General features: G+C 42.8%; 1 protein-coding gene across 2 annotated transcripts; it reads left to right on the top strand.

The window, feature by feature from the left end:
- The first annotated feature begins 594 nt into the window (after positions 1 to 594).
- mthfr (methylenetetrahydrofolate reductase (NAD(P)H)) lies at positions 595 to 25,241 on the top strand. 2 transcript variants are annotated; one of them, XM_034235950.1, is made up of 12 exons: positions 595 to 775; positions 1,754 to 1,994; positions 2,227 to 2,465; positions 3,549 to 3,659; positions 3,739 to 3,932; positions 4,451 to 4,701; positions 5,966 to 6,100; positions 6,200 to 6,380; positions 20,840 to 21,022; positions 21,136 to 21,237; positions 21,325 to 21,444; positions 24,447 to 25,241. In XM_034235950.1, exons 2-12 carry the CDS (start codon positions 1,768 to 1,770, stop codon positions 24,666 to 24,668), a joined length of 1,965 nt encoding a protein of 654 aa, XP_034091841.1. In that variant the 5' UTR covers positions 595 to 775; positions 1,754 to 1,767; the 3' UTR covers positions 24,669 to 25,241. The 2 variants fall into 2 exon arrangements, with proteins under 2 accessions (XP_034091841.1, XP_034091842.1); XM_034235951.1 differs by lacking the exon at positions 595 to 775 and adding an exon at positions 792 to 1,092.

The following is a 25,241-nucleotide window of genomic DNA, read 5'->3' on the forward strand; positions in this document are numbered from 1 at the left end:
CATCAGACAGAGGGCTGCTGTGCCTCCTGTCATCATTAATGGACGTCTCTTTAAAATGACCGCTCAGAGGAGAGGAGTTCTCATTTCTCTAACCGCCTGCTGCTTCCCCTCCTCTCTCCTCCTCTCGCATCTCCTGTGGGCGGGACTAAGTCTCGAGGAGGGGAGTCGAGGAGGGGAATTAGTGAAATGAGAAAGGGCCCAAGTCTCGTGCAAACGTTGACCCCAGGAAGTGCGCCAATTGTTGAAGCCGATTTTGGAATTACTATAGCGGCCAAATGGCGGTACTAACAGCGTCCGTGGCGTCATTTTGACCCAAAAATACATTTTCCCCTTGACTTACATTGGGAAAGAAACGTCCGTAAATCAGCGCATAATTTATTTTTGAGCTAAATCAACTACCTACTACGAACACTTGTTTAGCCCTTATTTAAATCATTAGGGCTTTCCAGTTGTACCATGCGTCAAAAGTTTAATCCAAAGTTATTTTCTCTCTCCATTAATCGACTTAAGGAAAACTTAAGTGCGCATGCTCTCTAAACAAAAGGCCCCGGACGATCCGGGTACTTTCTGAATCTACAGTCGCTCTATTTTTGCTTCATGCGCCACTGAGCAACTCTCATAGCAATGAGCGGTGCCCCTCCTCCGACGCTGGATCCAGTTCTCTTCATACATGGTTGACCCTGCCATATGAGATCTCTGTTTTTGGATACCACAGTTTGCGTTCCGCCCCGGATTGAAGACAGTACCGCAACACAAAGACAACAGTCTTTGGAAGGTGGGAGAAGCACTGTGTTTTGTTTACCAACAGCGCAAACAGAGCGGACTGGGTTAAGCTACAAGCTCGGCGTGGTAGAAGCAGAATATAGTCTGGGTCACTTCTATCTGTCTGTTTGAATGTAATAACTACACAGCTTGCATCGTGAAGCACGCAGCTAACATTAGCTGTTCGCACAGAGCTAGCAGTTTGCTACTACACTACTTTACCTGCACGCGCGGGGGGATATACCTGGGTATAAAGTGAGCGGCTCGTGCTACTCTGTGTTTGGGAGTTGATGTCATCACAAACATGTCTTACTTTTCTACAGTTTAGAGGTAATCATTGGTGAGAAGGGACCCATGGTCTTTACTAGAAGCATGTTTTGGGGTTATCGTGGTAACTTTAGGATTAACGCTGGCCGGGTTTCAGCCCTACGACGCTGGCTCACTTCTCCATGGTAACATATGCTGAACACCCAGTGGTGGAATGTAACTAAGTACATGTACTCAAGTACTGTACCAAAATACAATTGTATGTACTTGTACTTCATTGAGTATTTTCGAGTTTTGCTACTTAATACTTTTACTTTATTACATTTCGGAGGCATTGTTTTACCTTTTACTCCACTACCTGCATTTAAAAAATGTGATACTAACTTCTTTGCATGTATTAATTTATACTACAGAATATAAATCATTATGCATTAGAAGTTATGCTAACAAGTGGTATAGCAATTCATTTAAATAATCCTAAACCTTACCATTATTGTTATTTATTACTTTAGTGGCCTCTTGTTGGATTCTCTATACACTTTTCAAGCAGGATTTGAATCATGCAATTTAGTTAAACTTTCCTCCTATTCTGTATTGACAATTGTATAACTTTTTATTATTGTGGTTAGTGATAGGTTGTGTCTCATTGGTTTATGTGCTGTACAGCTAGGTATACATACACATCTGAAGTCATTGATGGTACAGATGTTTCTTTTTTTCTCAGACTAAGTTACCATCATGGTTCAGCGAGGGGACTCATGCAAGAGTGACTTCAGCGGGGCGAGCAACAGTGGGGGGGAGAGCTCCAAGGAAAGCTCCCGCTGCTCCACTCCGGTGCTGGATGCAGACCGCTTAGACAGGCTGCGGGACAAGATGCGCAAGAGGACGGAGTCTGGAGACTGCTGGTTCTCGCTGGAATTCTTTCCTCCCCGCACAGCCATTGGAGCTGTCAACCTTATATCAAGGCATGTGAAAACTGAAATATTTATTCAGGAATCATGATATGCTTTGAATCACCAAAGGCCAGATAAAAAATGTGCACGCACGGTCAAAGAATAACAAAATAATAGCTTAGTCATAGCAGAAAGAAATATGTCTCTTGATTGCATAGTTCAACAATTATAGACCAGTAACTAAAGGGCTTTTTGTAATTCTGCAGCAAATATTTGGAGCGCTGAGTTTGCCTTCTTTCCTCAGATTTGACCGTATGGGCACCGGAGGGCCTCTGTTCATCGACATAACTTGGCACCCAGCAGGGGACCCAGGCTCCGACAAGGAAACCTCATCTATGATGATTGCAAGCACAGCAGTCAATTATTGTGGCCTAGATAGCATCCTTCATCTGACCTGCTGCAACCAGACCAAAGAGAACATTACTGGCTACCTCGCCAAGGCCAAGCACCTGGGCCTCAAAAACATCATGGCCCTGAGGGGAGGTAGGAGAGATCACATGTGTTTACATTTTGGATTATAGAAGTCTTCTGTATAGTGTAGGTAAGTGAGTAGCATTGGTGCTAACATATTTTATCAGCTGCCTAAAGTATACACTCGAGGAAATTCCTGCTGGAAAATGGAACATTCCCACTCAAGAGACCATAAAGAAATTGAGTTATCTGATTTGGTCCATAGTTTTTCTTCTGTTTCTGATTACAAAAAAAGGTTGACTGGCTTCTCACAGCAATTCTTAGTAAAGAGAAGCCTAACGGCCCGTCTACACTACAGGCATCGAAAAATGATTTCAACGCTTCGCCCATTCATTTGAATGGGGTGACGTAGAAGATTTTTAAACTTCGCCGAACTGCATTGTGGGGAGCATGGCATGGCTTTGCAAGCATCACGAGCATCTATCGATGCTTGGCATCAGCCAATCAAATCCCGCGTATGCAAATCTGACAGTACAAGCGCTAGCCAATCAAACCGCGTGTATGCTGGGAGAGACTACGCAGGTAATTTCCTCATATTAAAAAAAATGGAGGGAAAATTCATTATAGCGGTAGTGAATCACCCGGTGCTGTATGATCAGTCTCTGTTGATCTACCGGGATACAAACCGGAGGAGCGAGGCATGGAGGGAGGTGGCAGAGACAGTGGGTGAAACTGGTAGGTTTTCGCCTGTTTGGGGATTTTATATCCAGTTTACTTCGTTTTAACATTGCTATTGCTTTGTATGCCGGGGGCGGGCAGGAGATTCCTGATTGGTTGTTGGTCGCCTTGGGCGCGAGAAATCGCCAAACTTCAGACACGCCCAGCTTCAAGATTTTTTGATGCCTGTAGTGTAGACGGGCCGTGAGAGCAGCTCTGCCTGGAGTGTGTGGATTACCTGTTGAAAGACAGGCTGCTTTTTCCCTTGCATGTGCACTTTTCAATTAAACTCACTCTATTCATTAAATCCCCATCCTGCTGATTCTTTTGCCAATGTTATTTAAAATATTGTGATAATCTGAGTTTAAAATGAATCTCTAACCTTTGAGGTCTTCACAACATGGCTGCCAGCTAAACTGTGATTGTGATTCTCTGTAGACCCAGTGGGAGCCGACTGGGAGGAAGAGGAGGGAGGCTTCAACCATGCCATCGATCTAGTTAAACACATCCGATCAGAGTTTGAAGACTACTTTGATATCTGTGTTGCTGGTATGCTTTCAGCCTTCAGATCAGCAGTCGGCAGTTCAAGTTGAACTCCCTTTGATTTAATAATGCATGTATTGTCCAGGATACCCCACAGGGCACCCCGAGGCAGAAAGCTATGAGGAGGATTTAAGACACCTAAAGGAAAAAGTAGATGCTGGAGCAGACTTTGTGATCACCCAGCTGTTCTTCAGAGCAGACACATTCCTCAAGTTCCTGGATGACTGCAGGGCAATTGGTATCACATGTCCCATCCTACCAGGAATATTCCCCATCCAGGTAACTCTCCTTTTAAAGCCCCACTTTGAGTATCGGCTGTATGCATTTCTTAATACATTGAGCATTTCCATAGTTCCATTCCTATAGTATTTTATAGCACCAAGCTCCGCTTTAGAATAAAATACATGGAAAACATGGTTGTCTAAATCGGGTAACAGGGGCGCTGCGCCCTCTTACTTTCGGCGTGCGCCCTCATACCAAAATGCCGATTTTCCCTGTAAAATGTTAAAGTGATGCCAGAAAACATTATTTCTGTTTGGCAAACAAGGTATAATTACTCAAAAAATATGAAAGTGTGTCAAATAGACCATCAGCTGCAGAGACAGCTTTGCTTTACGGACGGCATGCTTTTGTTGACGTCCACGGCGCCGTCTTGTATACTGGCGTCATGTTCTTTGCGATAATTGATACATACAAGATCAGCGCCACAGTATTGCCTCGTACTATATTTTTCTAGAAAAACCCCTGGAAAATATCACCTTTTTAAAATATGTGACATTTAACCTGTTCCTCATCAGGGTTACCAGTCTCTTCGTCAGCTTGTGAAGCTGTCAAAGCTCGAGGTGCCAGAGGAAATCACAGAAGTCATCGAGCCCATCAAAGACAACGATGCTGCTATTCGTAACTACGGAATACAACAGGCGGTGGAGATGTGTCGTGTGCTGCTAGACAGTGGAAAGGTACCGGGACTCCACTTTTACACACTGAATCGAGAGGTCGCCACCATGGAGGTCCTGCGACAGCTGGGGCTGTGGATAGAGGACCCCAGGTCAGTCATCCTTTTTGCCTGCTTAAAAAATCACCATAAATAGTTGTATTTCCTACAGAGTTCCAGTGTTGACAGAAAGGCAACAGTAGCAAAAAGCAGCATGATGTAACTACTGTTCCACTGAAAATATAAATAATGTTGTCCCATTCTGGTTCTAGAACATGACCTCTACAACACCTGAATAGTTGAGACACATTTTCACAATACCCCTCTTTACAAGAAGAGGATTAATGTTAATGGTTACATGTTCTTGTTATTTATTTTAAAAGAGAACACCACAAATCAGAAATATTAACACACAATACTTTTTGGGAATGTCAGGTAATTCATTTTTTTCCTGATTGCTACCATGCAATATTATGATTGCCCCATTGGTTATGATATTCATCAGTTTGTATTGCTGTCTCTTCATGATTTAGTGATGCCTTTAAGGCAGGGGTCTCCAACACGTCGATCGTGAGCTACCGGTAGCTCGCAAGCCCTCAATAAGTAGCTTGCCAAGCAAATCCGAAATGTCAAAAATACACACACAAAAAAGGAAATGTAATTAAAAGAATCTACCCTATGCATAAACGAAACCTCAATCATAGCAAACTCTATCTACTTACTACAACTTACACCCCTCCTCCCCCAACCCCCACAATGAATATCGACCAATCACGTTCTTGCTCGATTTGCGGGACCAGCGTTGCAGTCGGGAAGAAAAGCAATATGGAGCGGCTCCTCACCGCACACTTCATAAGGAGTGTGACCTTTCCTTCTGGCAGAATCTACACAACACATCAGCCCCATTGAACAGCCTCTTCATGCCAGCCTATACAACACATGAGGGGCAGTGTTTTACTGTGTGTGTGTTGCAACTTGCATATATATTTATTATTGCACTTGCACTGTAGGGGGTTCCTCCTGTAGCCATTTCCTGGTGATTGCTTATTTTGTTGATGCTATCAGTATACGAACAAGATATTGGTCTCCGTATTGGACAATGCTCCTTGTGAGTGGAGACCCCTGCTTTAAGGTATAATAACTTCAAATGCTGCAGTTTAACAAAAATCCTATCACTTCATACACGCTGCTCTGGATCCTGAACATGTTTGTCAATTATACATGCACATAGTTGTAGTTAGATGGGTAAGTTCTCCAGGAACACAAGTGGCAGGTTTGTGAAGCCAGATATCTTAGAGAGGCCCTGCACTCTGTTTGCATTGTTGCCACTCAAAATGGTCCGAAGTTTCATAGCTTGTTTTTTTTTTTTTTTTGCCAGACGTCCTCTTCCCTGGGCAGTTAGTGCCCATCCCAAGCGGAAGGTAGAAGATGTTCGACCCATTTTCTGGGCATCCCGACCAAAGAGCTACATTTACAGAACTCAGGACTGGGACGAGTTCCCCAACGGCAGATGGTACCAGTTTACAAAACTTCAATGTCAACTTCCTTATTAATGCATTTTATTTGGTGAATAAATCTTGACTTAGTAGCATCCTGCTGTTGATGTTTTCAGGGGAAATTCCTCTTCTCCAGCTTTTGGCGAGTTAAATGACTACTACCTGTTCTACCTGAAGAGCAAGTCATCTAAAGATGCACTGCAGCAGATGTGGGGAGAGGAGCTGAAAAATGAGGAGAGTGTCTATGAGGTCTTCACCTGCTACATCACAGCCCAAGAGAACCAAAGTGGACACAAGGTAGGCCATTGTTTTCCATGTCCATGACTTAAAACGTTCCTCACACTGTTTGCTCTCGTATTTTAATCTCTGGCGTCCTTGCAAAAGTCACCGTCTTGCAGGTATATATATATATATATATATATACCTGCAAGACCGTTTGAGTGTGTGTGTGTGTGAACGGGGAGGTGAGGGGGTAGCAGCCGGTATAGACCAGTACCATGTTTACAAACATTGCGGCCCATGAGGGCAAATATTCTGAGTCACGTGAAGTCACGTTATTGGTTGAAAGATTGGTTTTTACATCTAGTCACATCCCCAGCAACAGCCGTAGTCTCCTCCACTTCTTTCAAGCATACCGACATACCTGCGCCGCCAGGTATATGCCATCCCCCAGACGAAGCGCCCAAGACGAAGGGGAAAGCGGGGCGGAGAAGCCTTAAGGATCAGGGCTTACCTGCCATCTCTACGTGGAAAGGCCCCTGGCCTCAATAGCAGTGGATGCTATGCTGCCCCGATGACTAGGCAGAGATGGCTCCTCCACGTCTTTCCGGATGGCCGCTCAGTGAGCCTACCGGAGCAGGCTAATTTTCCCAGGCGGATACGCAGGGGTGGCGTGGATCACAGACACCTTCGCCCACTGGATTTGACTCAAAAACCGGGAAGAGAGGAGCTTACTCTCCGCCTGGCACTCATCAATGCTAGATCGCTAGCTAACAAGACTTTCCTGCTTAATGACTTTTTTAAATCCCGGGATTTGGACTTTATGTTTCTGACGGAGACGTGGATTTGTGCTGGTGAGTTAACAGCTTTTTCGGAACTTCTACCACCTGACTGTTCATTCATCAGCACCCCGCGGACCACCGGTAGAGGTGGAGGGCTGGCGTCGGTCTTTAAATCCAGCTTTAACTGCCGTAAAACTCCGTCGAACAGCTTCTCCAGCTTTGAGCTGCAACTTTTCAAACTACACTTAACACTTCCAGTGCTCTTTGCTTTGATCTATCGCCCTCCGAAGTAAAATAAGGATTTTATTCAGGAATTCTCAGACTTTTTAGCGGGGGTTATCTTGAACTTTGATCGATTTTTAATTATTGGCGATTTTAATATTCATGTGTGCTGTGATTCCCGACCGCTCGTCAAAGATTTTATGAATCTCATTGACTCTTTTAATCTTACACAGTCGGTTAATGGCCCGACACATGAGAAGGGACACACACTGGACCTTGTGTTGTCTCATGGTTTAGATATTTGTATCAGGGACATTTGTGACACTGGTATTTCGGACCATTTGCCTGTGTTATTTACTATGATGCTGCCTTGCTCTCAAGTTGACTCGTGCGTTCCGGAGCGACGCCTACGTGCGCTGAATCCTCTGACAGCGTCACAGTTTTCCGTTGCCTTTAATGACTCTGTGCTTTCGACGTTAAATGACTCTTGTGATGCCAGTGCTGAGGAGATTCTCAGCCTTTTTAATTCTACTTGCACGGATATTCTGGACCTGATCGCTCCATTCACGGCCAGACACCCTAAACCTGTGACTGAACCGTGGTTAACTGACTCTACCCGCGCCCTGAGACGCGCATGTAGACGAGCAGAGAGGAGATGGAAGAAGGATAAACTTCACGTCTCCTTGGGGATTCTAAGAGACGGTTTAAGTGAATATCAGAGGGCTGTTAAATGTGCAAAAACTCATTTTATTTCAAATCTTGTGTCCAAAAACAGAAATAGGCCCCAGTTCCTTTTTACCACTCTTAATTGTCTTTTAAATCCCTGTAACTCTCCCTGTGTTGTGCCATCACCTACTCTATGTGAAAAGTTCCTTTCATTTTTTTAATGATAAAGTCTGGGCCATCAGATCTTCACCTCCTCCTCTCACCTTAGACCCAGCAGTGTCTCCTGTGTGCTCAGCTGTCTTCGAGCAGTTCGACCTGGTTTCACTGTCCGAGTTATCTGATGTGGTTAAACAATTGAAACCTTCACAATACCCCTTTGACAGTATTCCTCCCAGACTACTGAAAGACGTTTTTAATACTATTGGGTCATATATTTTAACTTTGATAAATATCTCTCTCACCTCAGGCTACGTTCCAACCTTTTTTAAACACGCTGTAGTGCAGCCTCTTATCAAAAAACAGAACCTTGATCATTCTGTTCTCTCCAACTTTAGACCTATTTCTAAGCTTCCCTTCCTGTCTAAAGTCCTAGAGAAAGTGGTTTTAGCACAACTGCAGTCACCCCTTGTTTTAAACTGCATATCAGAGAAGTTTCAGTCTGGTTTTAAATCACGCCACAGCACGGAAACTGCTCTTCCAAGAGTTTTGAATGAACTTCTTTTAACTGCCGATTCTGGGAATTCTGCTGTGCTTGTGCTTTTAGATTTGTCTGCTGCGTTTGACACCATTGACCACCAAATTATTTTATCACGCCTTGAACTGTGTGTTGGTATTAAAGGTAACGTCCTAAAATGGTTTCAATCCTATCTGTCAGAAAGGACAGGGAGGGAGTGTACTGTGGTACTGTGATATTACAATATAAATGAAATGGCATCGATTACTGTACACTATAATGAAATAAAAAGACTTGTAAAAAAAAAAAAAAAATCTTGTCAAGACAAGCTTCTTCCAGCTGCGGCTTCTAGGGAAGGTAAAAGCCTATCTTCCTAGTAAGGAATTTGAACAGCTAATCCACTTATTTATAACGTCTCGTTTAGACTATTGTAACTCCCTCTCTATTGGTGTTGACAAGTGTTTGATCCGTCGCCTGCAGCTGGTCCAAAATGCGGCTGCATGCCTTCTTACTGGGAAGAGACGTTATGACCTCATCACACCCGTTTTGGCAGACCTTCATTGGCTTCCTGTCAGTTACAGGATCCAGTTCAAGTACTTGTTGTTTTTAAATCATTGCATGGACTGGCACCACATTACCTGTCTGAGTTGTTGCACCGCCATGCTCCAGCTAGAGCATTGCGCTCAGCTCAGCAGAATATGTTGGTGGTTCCTCGGTGCAGGAAAAAAAACAGAGGTGACAGGGCTTTCAGTGTTGCAGCACATATCCGGACTGCTGAACTTTTTAAATCTCAGCTAAAAACTCACCTCTTTGCACTGGCTTTTAATACTAGTTGAACATTACATTTTTATATTTGTATGTGTTTTTTTATTTATTTATTATATGTTTCTAGTTATTGTGCTTTTTATTATGTTTTTTATTATTGTACTCCCATTGTGTTATTTAATATTGTAGTTACTGCCTGTACAGCACTTTGGTCAACTGAATGTTGTTTTAAATGTGCTATATAAATAAAGATTGAGATGGATGTATAATAAGAACGGTCTTGACATAAAATCTCGAGACCTATAGGACCGAGACAAGACAGAGGCCAAATGCAGACGATTCCGAGACAAGACCTTTTTTAAAAAGTGGTCTTGGTCTCGAGTACTACTGTATACTGTTATTTTTTTCAAAGATGTGTTACATTTCAAAAGCATATATGGCTATGTTTAGAACAAACAATTAAAGACTGCTTTAATTTAACAAATTCTACAATATAAAAGTGGCAGATTTGCTTTATTAAACAGACCAGACCTAGGTTGCATACCAACACAATTAGGAACATGCTCACATCTTACGAAGAGCTGAAGCATTTATTCATACACAATGGATACAAACTGTTGTCTCATTCTATATCCTTTGAGAAAATGATATACATTTAGCATTAAAAACTCGACATACTATTCCTAGCCTGAGGAAGATAAGAATAATCAACAGATTTGAATGGAATCTCTAACATTTTTATGTAGAATAAAGACAAAAGAGTGATTATACAAATTCAATGTATTGAAATGTGAACCAGAAGATGAAGTCTCAAAGAATGTTTTAAATAAAAAGGACATAAAACAAATAGGTGGATAATAATAAAATCTATTAAAATTATATGCAAAGACATGAAATGAAATTACACTGAGCCAGTGATAACAGCTACGCCCAGCGTGGATGAAGCTGGTGCAGGTCTTTCTTCATGCCCCCTCAGTGGATCTGATGCTGTCCCCTCACAGGAAGTGGAAAACGGGATAAGACCTCTGGACACCACGCTGTCTCAATGATCCACACTGTTAATATGAGAGGAAAATAATTGTTTTAGGAAATGAAAAATATGAAGTGAACTATCAAAAGGTCTCCATATAGAAAGAAAAAAATTAATTCAACATTTAAAAAAGATTTGAATTGGAAATGAATAGCAAGAGAGCTCAAATCTGATACTTAATGAGTAGCCTATGTGTAGCATTTTGCAATGCATAGAAGAGAAGCCAAAGCTCAACATTTGTATGACAAATAAAACTCAGCTCAGGGGCAGTCATGGATGGTAGGTTTTCCTACAAAGAGAAGTATTCATTGATTTTCATATCAAACTAGCGTGTTAATAAAATAAGCTATCATGTCTTATACTTGCATATCTAAACAGAATCATGAAAGCATGTTGGTACAGTCAGGCACACAAGCACGTTTGAGTGTGTCTGCCGGTGTCTGAACTAGGGTGGCCATTTCCATAACACCAAAAACAGTGTTTCCACCAGGGCTGAGAGGGCGTCGAGCGCGGGGGGGTTTGAATTTTGACTTGAGCCGTCCCTTATAGATACTGTCTTTTTACGTTAGTGAGCCGGATCATTTGGCTCGGCTCTCTTAAAGCGCCGGCTGTTTCGGCTCCCAAACGGCTCTTCATGTTACCACAGTTTACCACAGAGCCTCAGTTTCGCCGCTGCGAGGCTCTGGTACCCACCCGCTCATCGCGTACGTTCCGTGTTGTCCTGTAGCAGGCACCTTCGATGTCGGGGAAACGATCTTCAATACTCCGAAAATAATCCCACCAGACTCCTTTGCCCCTCCAACAGAGGGATGTCCTTGTCCTTTTCGTAATTTCAAGTGATAAAAACTCTCAATCTTCTCTCGAATTATTAATATTTTTGGACGCTCGCGTTCAGGGCGTCCCGAGCTGAATAAGGGCGTCAAATGACGGCAAGACGCCCCCCTGGCGGAAACGCTGACCAAAAAGGAGACCCTTTGGGATTATCTTTTAGTTTTTATCCTGGCTTCACTGAATCCTTCAAACTCAAAACAGACAAGACTCTAGTGTACTAACCACATAGTTGAATGTCTATTTTTGATACTTTAGCCCTTTCCTGGCTGCTTTCAAGAGTTTTTTGTTTGTAAGGAGTCTCTGGTACATGTCTGTGCACTAGGGATGTTAAGATTCACCGATTCGCATCGGTGCACTGGCATAAACGTTCAAGATGCGAGTGCACATCGGCTACAGTTTGGGTTGAACTCGCGATGCATCGATTCGATTGTTGCGTCTTTGCATTGGTAAAAAAACAATTCATTCATATAATATCCCCTCATCCTGTCAGCACTCAGCAGAGACGATCTTTGATCTCTGCTTCGCACTACGGAGGCCGAGAGTCTCAGTTATCAACACACATGGAAGTCGAGGAGAAAGAGAAACACAGCGCACCGAAAAATACCTACAAATCAAACGTTTGGCAACACTTCGGATTTTTCAAGAAAGACGGACAACTTGAAAAATCGCTCCAAATTGTAAACAATAGTACGAGGAACTTAGCGACGCACATAAAGAGGCGACATGGGTCTGCGGCTGAAAAGAGAAACCTGAAAGTTAGACATGAGTTAAATCACTCTGAGGTGTTATGTCAGAGAGAGTGGTGTTTAGTTTACAACAGCCTGTGACGGCCAATAACAGTTCAAATGTCTTCTTTACTGTAAGCAGTTATGAAATACCTGTTTGTGAAAGGTTATTTGTATTCTTTATTGTTCATATAGAAACCACTGCTTTCTGCTCACTGGTGAGTTAGCCTATGAATGAGTGTTAAGCACATCAGGCTGGCAGCTGTATGCAGGGGCGGACTGGGACTAAAATTCAGCCCTGGAAACTGACCCAGTCCGGCCACATGAAATGTTAGAAATCCGCTGTTTATTATTTAAAGTTTTACGTCCGATTCACTCCTTTTTTCCTCTCTGTACACAGCTCCAGTTTGATCATTGGCCTGTCATCAGATTTCATTTTTAGTTGCTGCTGTAGCGGAAGTTTAGTACAATTATTTTTTGATGAAATACTCAATCTCTACCCTCCATAATTGCACTTGCTTCAGTTGCTTGCTACTTTTTAAGGGCAGTGATGACAGTTACAGTACGAACTGAAGTTGATGCGATTTGATTGGATTGTGAGGCATGACGTGAGCCTCATCTGATTGGTCAATCCCTCAATTTTCTTTCACCAAGGGAAGCCAATTTCGGCAAGCCTCCTCTCGCAATAGAGAGTGCAATCTACTGTTTCACCATAACATCTAGAGGGGCGCTGTTTCACTCTTTGTAAAATACTCAATGAGAATGGGGGAGAGACTGGCCGGCAGAATAATTACCGAAACTAAACGAAGTGTTTTTATTTATTTATTAATATTATAACTACAATGCAAAAAAACAGGGGAAGCCTGGCTTCCCTTGGTCTCCAGGAGAAAACGCCACTGAGTTCAAGGGATAATTCTCACCCACCTCTTACTCTTGCCCTGCACTTGTATGTGCCAGTTGAGCTGGTTCTTCCAGCAGCTCAACTCTGTCCCTCATCATGAACGCAGGAGGCTGGCTGTATATCTGAACTCGCGCCCACATCATTCTCTTCATCATCTTGCACTTGTTTTAAGCTGCTGCTGATAGTGCTTGTAGCAGCACTGCTGCCAAAAAGGTCTGTCAATTTGCAACATTTATATGCTTCACCTGCGAGTGACTTCACCTTTATTTCTCTTGCCTTCTTGGCCCACCTTTTTATTTTCGTTTTCTTTGATTTTTAACCATGTTTTTTCATCTCCCTGTCTGCCGTGGCGTCTAATCCCTTCTCTTCATGTGGCCGGTCTTTTTTCTTCTTCGTGTGTGATTATTTGACATAAGAACCACACAACTGCATTAGCGGCCGCTGTCGCCCTCTGTCGGCCGTTAGCGCAATTTAAATGATGACGTTAAACCTTCTTTTTTTTAAAGTGCCGGCCGTCAACGGCCCTTGACGACCGGCCGTTCTGTGGTTCTCCAGATTCTACAGATGGCCAGTCCGCCCCTGGCTGTATGGGCATTGCACTATGGTAATTGTTATTTGCACATTGTTAATCATAGGCAATGCATCCTTAAATTGTTTAACTGTGAGGTGTTATACAATTGTACTGTACTCCGGAGAGTTTAAGGTAAAAAAAGAAACCGCATAATGGATGCGCAGTACTAGTAGAGAGAACCAAATATGTAAAGCACTTTATCGTATCGCATAATGTTGAGTCAAATCGTATCGAACTGTATCGCAACAGGGGTGAATCGTATCGCATGGCCTGGTGTTTCAAATGTATCGTTAATGTATCGTATCGTGGCAACGTATCGAGATGCGCATCGCATCGTCCTCAGTGATGGAGATGCACATCCCTACTGCGCACTCAAATGTGAAGTCGACACAAATTTGCAGCTCTGCCTTGACGCTGTCCACTTCCAGACAATTTCGCTAGCCTAAGGTCGCATTCACACCTAATAGTCCGCTTCTTTGGTGCGCACCTGACGACAGTTTGTTACATTGTTTAATTTTTCAGAAGGTTCGGTTTGCGTTCACACGGGCAAAACTCAAACGGACTATAAACTGTAAACACAAGTCATGTGCACGGAAATGCTGTTCAACAATTGGTCAGACATTAAGCGGGTAAAAACGCAAATCTGTAGCCTCCACCATGGAGCATCCGCGGGTTATTTTCATGCTGCTGCTAATCTGGAGAGCATATCAACAGACTCTAGTGGCCGGCACATATCAAGTTTTATTTATATAGCACATTTATAAACGATTTTTGGTCGAGCCAAAGTGCTGTACATATAATAAAATTAGCCTACAGTAGAGACACTTTACAGCAAATACAACAGCACAGATTGTTCAGAATATCAGTATGAGGAAAACGACACCCTCTATCCTTAGACCCTCACATCGTACAAGGAAAAACTTCCAGAGAAAACCCACAGTTTAAGGGGAAAAAATGGGAGAAACCTCAGAGAGAGCAACAGAGGAGGGGGTGAAAAACTAAACTAATCAAAAGAAGGAAGTAGAGAGGCCTAAATGCCCTCTCCTAGATTCAGTTAAAGGAAATAACTGGGGAACAAACAAGTACAGGAGGAAAGGCCCAACGAGTCAACGTCAACACACTCTCCTAGAATAGTTCAAGGTAAACGAGGTAGGAAGAATATAGTGAGAAACAGAGCTGAAAAGGCGTCCAAGAACGCTTTCCCTCTAGTCCAGGGTGAAAATGTAGGATAAGAAAAGAGAGAGAGCACAACAACCTATCTCTTCGTCAGATGCACTCCCCCGCCTGGATAAGCGACTCTGTGCCCCATCCTCCTCTACCAGACCTTAGATCCGCAGAGGGAGAGGGGAGGGACCAAGCCCAAGGGGGGGTTTAAGGTTTTAAAAGAAAACCCAGCAGAGATCCAAAAATGGATGAAGTAATTACAAAACGGTTTATAAAACCAAGAGGTTATTCCTCATATTTCTAAAATGTTCTAATCCAACTCAGCTCCAAGCAACCAGACGTAGCAACCAGTCAGTCTAGTCAGAACCTTCTCTAAGGTCTCCCCGCCCCCAACCTACTAATCATAAAAAACTGAAACCCCATAAATATTAATAACATTTAATAATATTAAAAATAGTATCAATTCTGAGGATAACTAAATAAATAAATAATTAAACAAAAGCCAGAGAGAAAAGGTGAGTTTTAAGTGTTGATTTAAAAAAAAAACAGGGTCTGGGCCGACCTCACATGGAGGGGCAAAGTATTCCAGAGCCTAGGGCCAGCCGCTGCGAAAGCTCGATGCCCTCTGGTTTTAAGCCTGGTCTTAGGCACTATCAACAGCAGCTGATCAGCCGACCTTAAGGCTCTGCCTGGGGTGTAGCGATGGAGGAGTTCGGCTATATAGGCAGGAGCCAGCCCATTTAGGGCTTTGAAAACAAATAAAAGGAGTTTAAAATCTATTCTGAACCGAACTGGAAGCCAGTGCAGTGAGGCCAGAATTGGGGTGATGTGGTCACGCTTTCTATGGCCAGTAAGAAGACGTGCAGCTGCGTTCTGAACTAGCTGGAGGCGTCTAATTGAGGCCTGATCCATACCCACATACAGAGCATTGCAGTAATCCAGTCTCGAGGTAACAAAGGCGTTAATAACCAGGGCTGCACATAACTGGTGCGCATGCGCACCTCCGCCAACAAAAGAGCACCGTGTCATTTGAAAAAAGGCGCATTTGCGTACCAACATTGAGAGAGAGAGAGAGAGAGGGAGGGAGAGAGAGAGAAGAGAAAAGATAAAAGAGAGGAAAGAGAAGAGAGAGAAATATATTTGCGAGTTGCATATGAACCTATGATATGAACTCAGGGCCGGCCCGTAGCACTGGCGTAATAGATGTTCGCCTAGGGCGCCAGATCTGTGGAGGCGCTGCGCTGGCAGCTCTGGGAGGGAAAAACACATTTTTGACCGTTGATGCTCATCCTAATTTTCGGCCTTGATGTAACGATATTCACAATTAAGTAAATGTAACACCCTTTTCACCCCGGTTACACGTTTCATTTGCCCTGTACGATGGGCGCTGTAAGTGATGAAAATGGGGGATGTTGGCTTATCACAGCCAAAATGCGAGTGAGCGAGGGAGAGGGGGAGGGTGCACCGGTTCCGGCGCTGTTATTAGAATCTGGTGCTAGCTGCTCTAACGGATATAAGAAGAAGATGTTTCTACAATAATGTGGAGGGAGAGTCCTCTCCAGTCAGACTGAGAGGCTGATACTACAGCTCAGTGAGGTAAAGGACTCTGAACTTAGAATAAAGTGAACTATCTAAACACTCAAACGGTTTGGTCACAATTTATGTAAACACATATTTTCAAGGCACTCCTTTATAATTATTGAGATAAACAGGTTTGAAATCATTCCAATGTATACTATAGGACAGTAACCAAAAATATCCTTTAAAACTGGAGAGATACAAACAAATGCATAAATAAATAAATGTTAAGGTAAAATAAGATATTAATGAACAACACAAATAAAATAAGTTACATTAATTTGTTATTGGCTATGGTAGGTTATTGGTTATGTTCACATACTTATTTGATTACATCCACTTTTCTAAGATGACAGAGACTTTCGACCCAAAACCAGAGAGAAAGAAGTAGGCCTACATCATGAGCTACCATGTCTGACAGAGAGGAAGACAGTGAGGAGAACAGTCAGGAGGGTAGTGATGACAGCTTGTAGGATTACTGGTCGTGCTAATGTTGTCTTGTGTTCACCTCTGCATGTGTGTTCTGTGTTCACCTCTGCATGTGTGTTCTGTGTTCACCTCTGCATGTGTGTTCTGTGTTCACCTCTGCATGTGTGTTCTGTGTTCACCTCTGCATGTGTGTTCAGTGCTGTGTGTCTGGCAAATAAAGTCAAGACCCCCTCAAAAGTTACGGTTTATTTCATTGTAAGGATGAGCACCAAGCAACATCTCCAGGTGCTCCTTTGAGAACCAGGGCAAAAAAGTTATGTGCACCCCTGTTAATAACCCTTTCTAGGTCTTTAAAAGATAAAAACGACTTGGTCTTAGCCAATAGTCGTATTTTGAAAAAGCAGGTCTTGACTACAGTGCTAACCTGCTTATCAAATTTAAAGGCGCTGTTGAAGGTCACTCCAAGGTTCATGACAGAGGGGAGGATATTTTTATTGAGGGAGCCCAGAATATCAACCGGGGAGACTGTTGGTTGGGGTCCAAAAAAGATGACCTCGGTCTTGCTCTCATTGAGGGTAAGGAAGTTTTGGCTCAGCCAGGATTTTATCTCCATTAAGCAGTCCTTCAACTGCTGTAGTGAGTTAGCATTTTGATTGAGAGGCAGTTACATCTGTACATCAGCGTAACAATGGAAGGGGATATTATGTTTTGTGAGAATTGAACCTAGGGGCAGTATGATTATACCATCAGACGACGTGCGATAAACATTATAACCAGGGGTGCACATAACTTTTTTGCCCTGGTTCTCAAAGGAGGACCTGGAGATGTTGCTTGGTGCTCATCCTTAAAATGAAATAAACCGTAACTTTTGAGGGGGTCTTGACTTTATTTGCCAGACACACGCGCTGAACACAAATGCAGAGGTGAACACAGAACACACATGCAGAGGTGAACACAGAACACACATGCAGAGGTGAACACAAGACAACATTAGCACGACCAGTAATCCTACAAGCTGTCATCACTACCCTCCTGACTGTTCTCCTCACTGTCTTCCTCTCTGTCAGACATGGTAGCTGATGATGTAGGCCTACTTCTTTCTCTCTGGTTGAGTCTGCGATTAGATGCTTGCATCCACAAGTCAACAGCTGGGTTTGGGTCGAAAGTCTCTGTCATCTTAGACAAGTGGATATAATCAAATAAGTATGTGAACATAACCAATAACCTACCATAGCCAATAACAAATTAATGTAACTTATTTTATTTTACCTTAACATTTATTTATGCATTTGTTTTTATCTTTCCAGTTTTAAAGGATATTTTTGGTTACTGTCCTATAGTATACATTGGAATGATTTCAAACCTGTTTATCCCAATAATTATAAAGGAGTGCCTTGGAAATATGTGTTTACATAAATTGTGATCAAAACGTTTGAGACCCACTGAGATAACTTAGACTAAAGTGAACTATCTAAACCAGGGGTGCCCAACCTTTTTTGAACCGAGAGCTACTTTTAAAGTTGCCAGGCTGCCGAGATCTACCAGTCCAAATAGAGAGGCGTAGTTACTGACAGCCTACTACCAGGTAAATACACACTTCTACTTGTATACAACTGACCTTTGTACGATTAATACTCCATAAAACACTGCAGATCCTTTATCTTACCTCAGGCTCTTTCTAATCTACACACATACAAGTATTTAACTGAAGTTACACAACAGTGTTGTTGATACAGAGTTGGAGTTTATTCACACGTCACTACAGTGGGTAATGTTTTCAAGAAACATTGAACAGTGCTGCCACATATGACACAGGGAAAAAAGAAAAGACGCTGACCCCTTTCTTTGCCAATAAAATTAGGCTTTCTAATAAAACAACTCAGATCTGAAGCTACACAGGAATCTGCTGCCAAAGTGCAATAAAAGACAAAATTAATAGAATCAAACCCTTTTTTTGTTGCATTTTAGTAGAGTATAAAAAGAAATGCCTTTTTAAAATAGGATGCAAGCAACACTAGTTTCTTAAACTGAATTGATAATAGACTATAATCAATGTAAGTGTGCATTCTTATACCATTTTGTACAATAATTATAATGAATAAGTTCAAACTAACTAAAACTTACAGCTGATTAATAACGGTATCTAACATGAGTTTTTATTATATCAAAAACCTGTTGAAATGCTTCTGTTATTTTGACTGTCCCCAAAAAGCGCGTCGGCAGCCTCCAGGAATGCTTCTTTCACAACTTCGCAGTCTTTGAAAGACTTCATGTGTTTCGCAATAACGTGACTGACACGATAAGATGCTCTGGTAGCAGCCTTGCTCTTGTTGTTGGGCCTGGTGAAAATGGACTGCTGTGCATTTAGCTGTCCTTTCAGGCCCCTCCCCTTTTGGGAGCGTAGGGCAGAATTAGGAGGGAATTCCGTCTCGTAGCGTTTGTGCGCTGTTTTGAAATGCCGCTCCTAAATTACCCTTCTTCGATAAAGCCATGCTGGCATTGCAGATGAGACAGATGGACTTTGAATTGGAATAGATACAAAAATAATCATCCTCCCACTCAGAGTGAAAATTATATATTTTGGGCTTTTTTGCTTCTGCCATAATTGCGGTCTTGTGTGTGTGCGGACTGTCACTCCTGTTGACACGGACAACGTCAGCGAAATAGTTCCCACTGCCCACCGGCCACATGGGATCACGCCGGCCAATCACAAAGCTTTGGTGCGTTCAAGTGCATTATTCTGGCACGGGAAGATTAAGTTATAGGACATTAACGATAAAACAGAATATTGTTGTTCTATTTTTAGACACATCTCGCGATCGACTGGGAATCTCCCCGCGATCGACTGGTTGGGCATCCCTGATCTAAACACTCCAAGTCCTTTACCTCACTGAGCTGTAGTCATCAGCCTCTCAGTCTGACTGGAGAGGACTCTCCCTCCACATTATTGTAGCAACATCTTCTTCTTATATCCGTTAGAGCAGCTAGCACCAGATTCTAATAACAGCGCCGGAACCGGTGCACCCTCCTTCGCACTTTGGCTGTGAGCTGCGGGTGCCAGATAAGCCAACATCCCCCATTTTCATCACTTACAGCGCCAATTGTACAGGGCAAATGAAACGTGTAACCGGGGTGAAAAGGGTGTTACATTTACTTAATTATGAATATTGTTACATCAAGGCCGAAAATTAGGATGAGCCCCAACGGTCAAAAATGTTTTTTTCCCTCCCAGAGCTGCCAGCGCAGCGCCTCCCCAGATCTGGCGCCCTAGGCGAACATCTATAACGCCAGTGCTACGGGCCGGCCCTGAGTTCATATGCAACTCGCAAATATCTTTCTCTCTCTTCTCTCTTCTCTCTTTTCTCCCTTCTCTCTCAATGTTGGTACGCAAATGCGCCTTTTTTCAAATGGCCCTGATTATAACACATAAAGAGAGACGTTCTACAGTCAGGAGGAGGTTTCACCGACAACAGGGGGCTCTGACTTTTATGTATAGTTGACGGAGCATTTTTACTTTACATGACACTGTTCAACATTATTCTGCTTCACTCTTTTGCTAAAGATTTGAAGACCTCCGCGTTCTTGTGACGCTTAAATACTATGCTTCCTATGTTTTGGTGCGGACTGCGTTCATACCAGCGATGAACCGCTCCAGAGTTTGCTAGCAAGCGGTCTGGACTGTGTTCACACCAACCCAAACTAACCACACCAAGCGGTTAAACGCACCAGGGTTTGATTCAACCGGACTAAACAAGGCTGGTGTGAATGCGACCTAAGACTTTTCTTTGCCTTCAGTCCGTGTTTGTCCGAATCTTGGTTTTGATGAGTGTGAAGAATAACACATTATTTATTTCCAAAGGTTCAGTAGTTTCACTTGAATATGTTTGGATCTCGTGATTTGAAGAGATGATGATGCCCGGCGTAATTAGTTGAAAAGCAATTTGGAGATATGCAAGAGGAGATAATCATCCCCTAATATAGCTATTTGATAAAGATGGGTTAAACGTCTTCATCCTAAACTGGGTTTACCATGTCCCGACTCATGCTCTGTACTTGATGCACAGACATAGGGCTGATATCTGTTTTCACTCTGGAGAAAATAATACAATCCTAATCTGTTGAACTCTCCCAACAGTTAGCCCATAGCTTTGAAGCATTAACTCTCAACAAATACACCATGTTTGTTTTCTCTCATGCTAGGTGAAGTGTTTGCCATGGAATGATGAGCCTCTGGCCCCAGAAACCAACCTGCTGAAGGACGAGCTGGAGAAAGTGAACAGACGAGGAGTCCTCACCATCAACTCCCAGCCCAACATAAACGGCAAACCCTCCACAGACCCTGTAGCAGGCTGGGGACCTGCAGGAGGCTACGTCTTTCAGAAGGTAGGACCTCTTCTTTCTTCTTGATTGTGCCTTCTGGATGGACAGGTTGGCGAGTCGGGTGTTTTTGTCTGACAAGTTGATATGCCTCAGTCCTCTTGTTTTACATCAAACAGGCCTATCTGGAGTTCTTCACTTCTAGTGAAAATGTGACTGCTCTCCTCAAAGTACTGAAAAAGTACGAGCCCCGTGTCAACTACCACATTGTTAATGTGCACGTACGTTTTTACTGAGCACCTTTTAACTTCATGTTTTGTGTCTGAATATGCATTATTAATATGTCCCAATGAATATGTTGTTTGAAGGGCCGTAACCTGACCAACGCCCCTGACATGCAGCCTAACGCCGTGACATGGGGCATCTTTCCTGGAAGGGAGATTGTCCAGCCCACTGTAGTGGACCCAGTCAGCTTTATGTTTTGGAAGGTAAGATAGAGTTATGCAGGGATTCGGGAATGATTAGCATTCTGCTATTTGCTTGTTTTCTTCCAGTGAAAAATGATACAAGATTAAGGTGCAATGCATTGGCCAAAAACAAGGGCTTTTAAAAAACGTTGTGGAGATAGGAAGTGACCTCATTGTTACGTTGTCCAGCCCACTGTAGTGGACTCTGACTAATGCACACCTTCATCACCCTATGATGGTGTGCATTTGTGTAAAAAATGGAACTGCAATAGATTAACATTTTGAAAAATACATATTTACGGCTGACAAACTTGAGGTACTAAAACATGTGTAGACCTTGAAACTCAAAGTAGCCATGAACCAAAACCTGTCTTTATTTACTTCCCTTGTATTGATGTTCTTTAGGTTTGGCATCACAAGACCCTGGCATACTGACAAACCACTAATAAAAAGTGTTAATACCAAATAAAATGTCTTATGTGACTCAGCTGTCTGACTGAATCAGCCCGGCGCAATAACATATTTTTGCAGTCTACAGTATAATAGTGTATATAGAGCAATTTGTACACGCTGCTTCTGGTCTGTCCAGCAGCTCTGCATGGAGATAGCCTCTCCCCTCCTGGCAGACAGTGGGCTCTTCTAGTTTTACTAATGCTTCTAACTGTTTCTCGGAGTTGTCTCTAATGTAGGGTAAAATACTGACTGAGAGCAGATGTTCATACAAGCACACTTCAAAATATCCAAACAGTCTCTTTAACACAACGTGTGTTTACCCCTTGAAGATGGTTTCAGGGCCTTTGCGGCGACCCTGTTTTGTGTTTTCACTGCAGCGCCTGCAAAAAACTTGTTCAACTTCAGTCCCAAGCTTCTCTGCCAGAACCAAAAACATTGAACCGCGTATGTCACAAATTGAGGCTGCCGTCTGAGCAGATTAACCTGAGCAATAACAGTTCATGACTAGTACAGTGGAGAGTAGAAAGCTGTTACAGAAGCGGTAGTGCCAAAAACACAAAGTGGCAACTCGACCATACTAGTTATATAAACGTCATGCAACATTTACCATGTATACTTGTGACTTCTGTTGTTTTTTTAATACCAACTACCAGGGGGGTATACTACGAAGCAGGATTTTCGCTTAGCCGGCTAACTTCAGGGAAAACTCGGGGTTTCCGGTCCTACGAAGCTGGTTCTCTTTTTAGCAGGCTAGATCTCTATGGTAACTTATGCTGTGCGGCTAACCTGGTCGGGACCAGGTTAGGTTGCAGGCTAAGAGCTCAACTCTGTGAAAGCACTGCCTGCTGACCAATCAGAGCTCAGTGTGCAGAGTTTAAAGCGATCAAGTCATATTACAGGAGAAAGGAAATACAGAAAAGCTGCCGTTGCAGGAAACACGGCCGGCAAAAATCACCGACTGTGTGAACGTATGCTCAGTATGCTTCTCCATGTTTGTGATTGGTCCAATGCTCCAAATACCACCCCTTTCATGTGAACGCGCACCTAACTAGATAGGACACGGCTGGCTTGAGCGATCCACTTGATAACCCGCGTCGTAGTACAGTTTAGCGAGAGCGCGTATGTTTTGGATTAGGCCAACCGGCTAACTCAAACATATCCAGGTTAGGTTGAACCAGCTTCGTAGTACAGGCCTCAGGTGTAATAAATACAATCACAAGTTCGATCACAGATGGATCATAGTGACGGATACGCTGGTTAAATATGCCTGTAAAATAAAACTTGCCACAATGGCAACAAGTGCCTACTCATTCAAATGTTTACTCATTGACACTATGAAGCCAAACATTATCTATAAAAACTGAAACCGATGAAATTATGGGGAAATTAGCATCAGGGATGTTACTGTTGTTACAGTCAGACGGTGGATTACTACTTTCCAGCGGCCACTGATGTTAGGAGACAATAGGCTAAATGCCGGTAGAGCACCATCATCGGCGTACCACTCCAGCGGTCAGCTATGGCAGCAGAATTATAATGGCAAAGAAGTAACCACCTCACTATGGAGAGAAGTCGTTATACACAGGGCTGCACATAACTGGTGCGCAGGTGCGCCAAAAAAAGAGCACCGGGTCATTTGAAATAAGGCGGATTTGCATACCAACATAGAGGGAGAGAGAGAAGAGAGAGATATTTGCGAGTTGCATATGAACTCAGGGCCGGCCCGTAGCACTGGCTAGATGTTCGCCTAGGGCGCCATATCTGGGGAGGCGCTGGGCTGGCAGTTCTGGGAGGGAAAAACATTTTTTTGACCGTTGGCGCTCATCCTAATTTTCGGCCTTGATGTAACAATATTCATAATTAAGTAAGTAACAGTTACACGTTTCATTTGCCCTGTACGATGGGCACTGTAAGTGATGAAAATGGGGGATGTTGGCTTATCTGGCGCCCGCAGCTCAGCCAAAATGCGAGTGAGGGAGAGAGAGAAGGGCGCACCGCCCGGTACCGGCGCTGTTGTTATTAGAATCTGGTGCTAGCTGCTATAACGGATATAAGAAGAAGATGTTTCTACAATAATGTGGAGGGAGAGTCCTCTCCAGTCAGACTGATAACTACAGCTCAGTGAGGTAAAGGACTCTTAGTCTAAGTTCAATCGGTTTGGTCACAATTTATGTAAACACATATTTCCAAGGCACTCCTTTTATAATTATTGGGATAAACAGGTTTTAAATCATTCCAATGTATACTATAGGACAGTAACCACAAATATCCTTTAAAACTGGAAATAAAAAAAAAATGCATAAATAAATATTAAGGTAAAATAAGATATGAATGAACAACACAAATAAAATAAGTTACATGTATTTGTTATTGGCTATGGTAGGTTATTGGTTATGTTCACATACTTATTTTTTTAAGTTGTTCGCAAGACAGGTTCACCTGTAGAGGGTCAGGATCCTGTCGATGGTGCATCAAACTAGCACCAGCACAGAACTAATGAGTGTAAAAGAGGTTTTAGAACACTCACAGGTTTTAGGCCTAACGACAATCCTTTCCCCATGTCTCCATAGGACGAGGCCTTTGCTTTGTGGATTGAGCAGTGGGCCAACCTCTACGAGGAAGAGTCTCCTTCACGAATGATCATCAAGTATATCCACGACAACTACTTCCTGGTCAATCTGGTGGACAATGACTTTCCTCTGGAGAGCTGCCTGTGGCAGGTCATTGATGACATGTTTGAGCTGCTCGACGCTCCTCCAGAAACGCACCACGATGGAGAAGTCTCTGAATGAAGCTTCTTCTTTAGGGACAGAAAACACACTGCTTCTTGCAATACAAAGCACAGCATAGAGTAAGATTTGCACTTGAAAGTGTTTAAAGAGTTTTTTTTTTTAAATGTTGGGGATAATTGAAGCTAAACATTTCACCTGAACAAAATGAGTTGTTTTTTGTGCTCCATGATGAGAAGCTTCTTCCTCTGTAGCACTCCCTGCTCATAAACTGCAGTCATGTTTTACAAAGTGTTATTTTTTCAAGACAACAAAGGAGAAAGAAACTTGCATGCATTATTTGAACATGCAATATTCTTTTAAGTCGGTTAATGTTTCTATTATCATGGAAGACTAATTCAAATGATGTATTTGAACACGCTTATGAAATTATGTTACAAGTGAAAAGCTAGTATAGAGATGCTAGTTGTGAGTGAATCTTATTTGATGTCACAATTACACTATGCCGGTAAGCACTAATGACTATATTGTACCACAGACAACAGGACTTTTACCTGGTGCCTTAACATGTTTTAAATTTGTGTCATTTATCTGTTGTGCCTGCTTTCTGAAGCATTAAATAACTTGTTCAATATT

Source organism: Gymnodraco acuticeps, unplaced genomic scaffold (assembly GCF_902827175.1).
Source record: "Gymnodraco acuticeps unplaced genomic scaffold, fGymAcu1.1, whole genome shotgun sequence".
NCBI lineage: Eukaryota > Metazoa > Chordata > Actinopteri > Perciformes > Bathydraconidae > Gymnodraco > Gymnodraco acuticeps.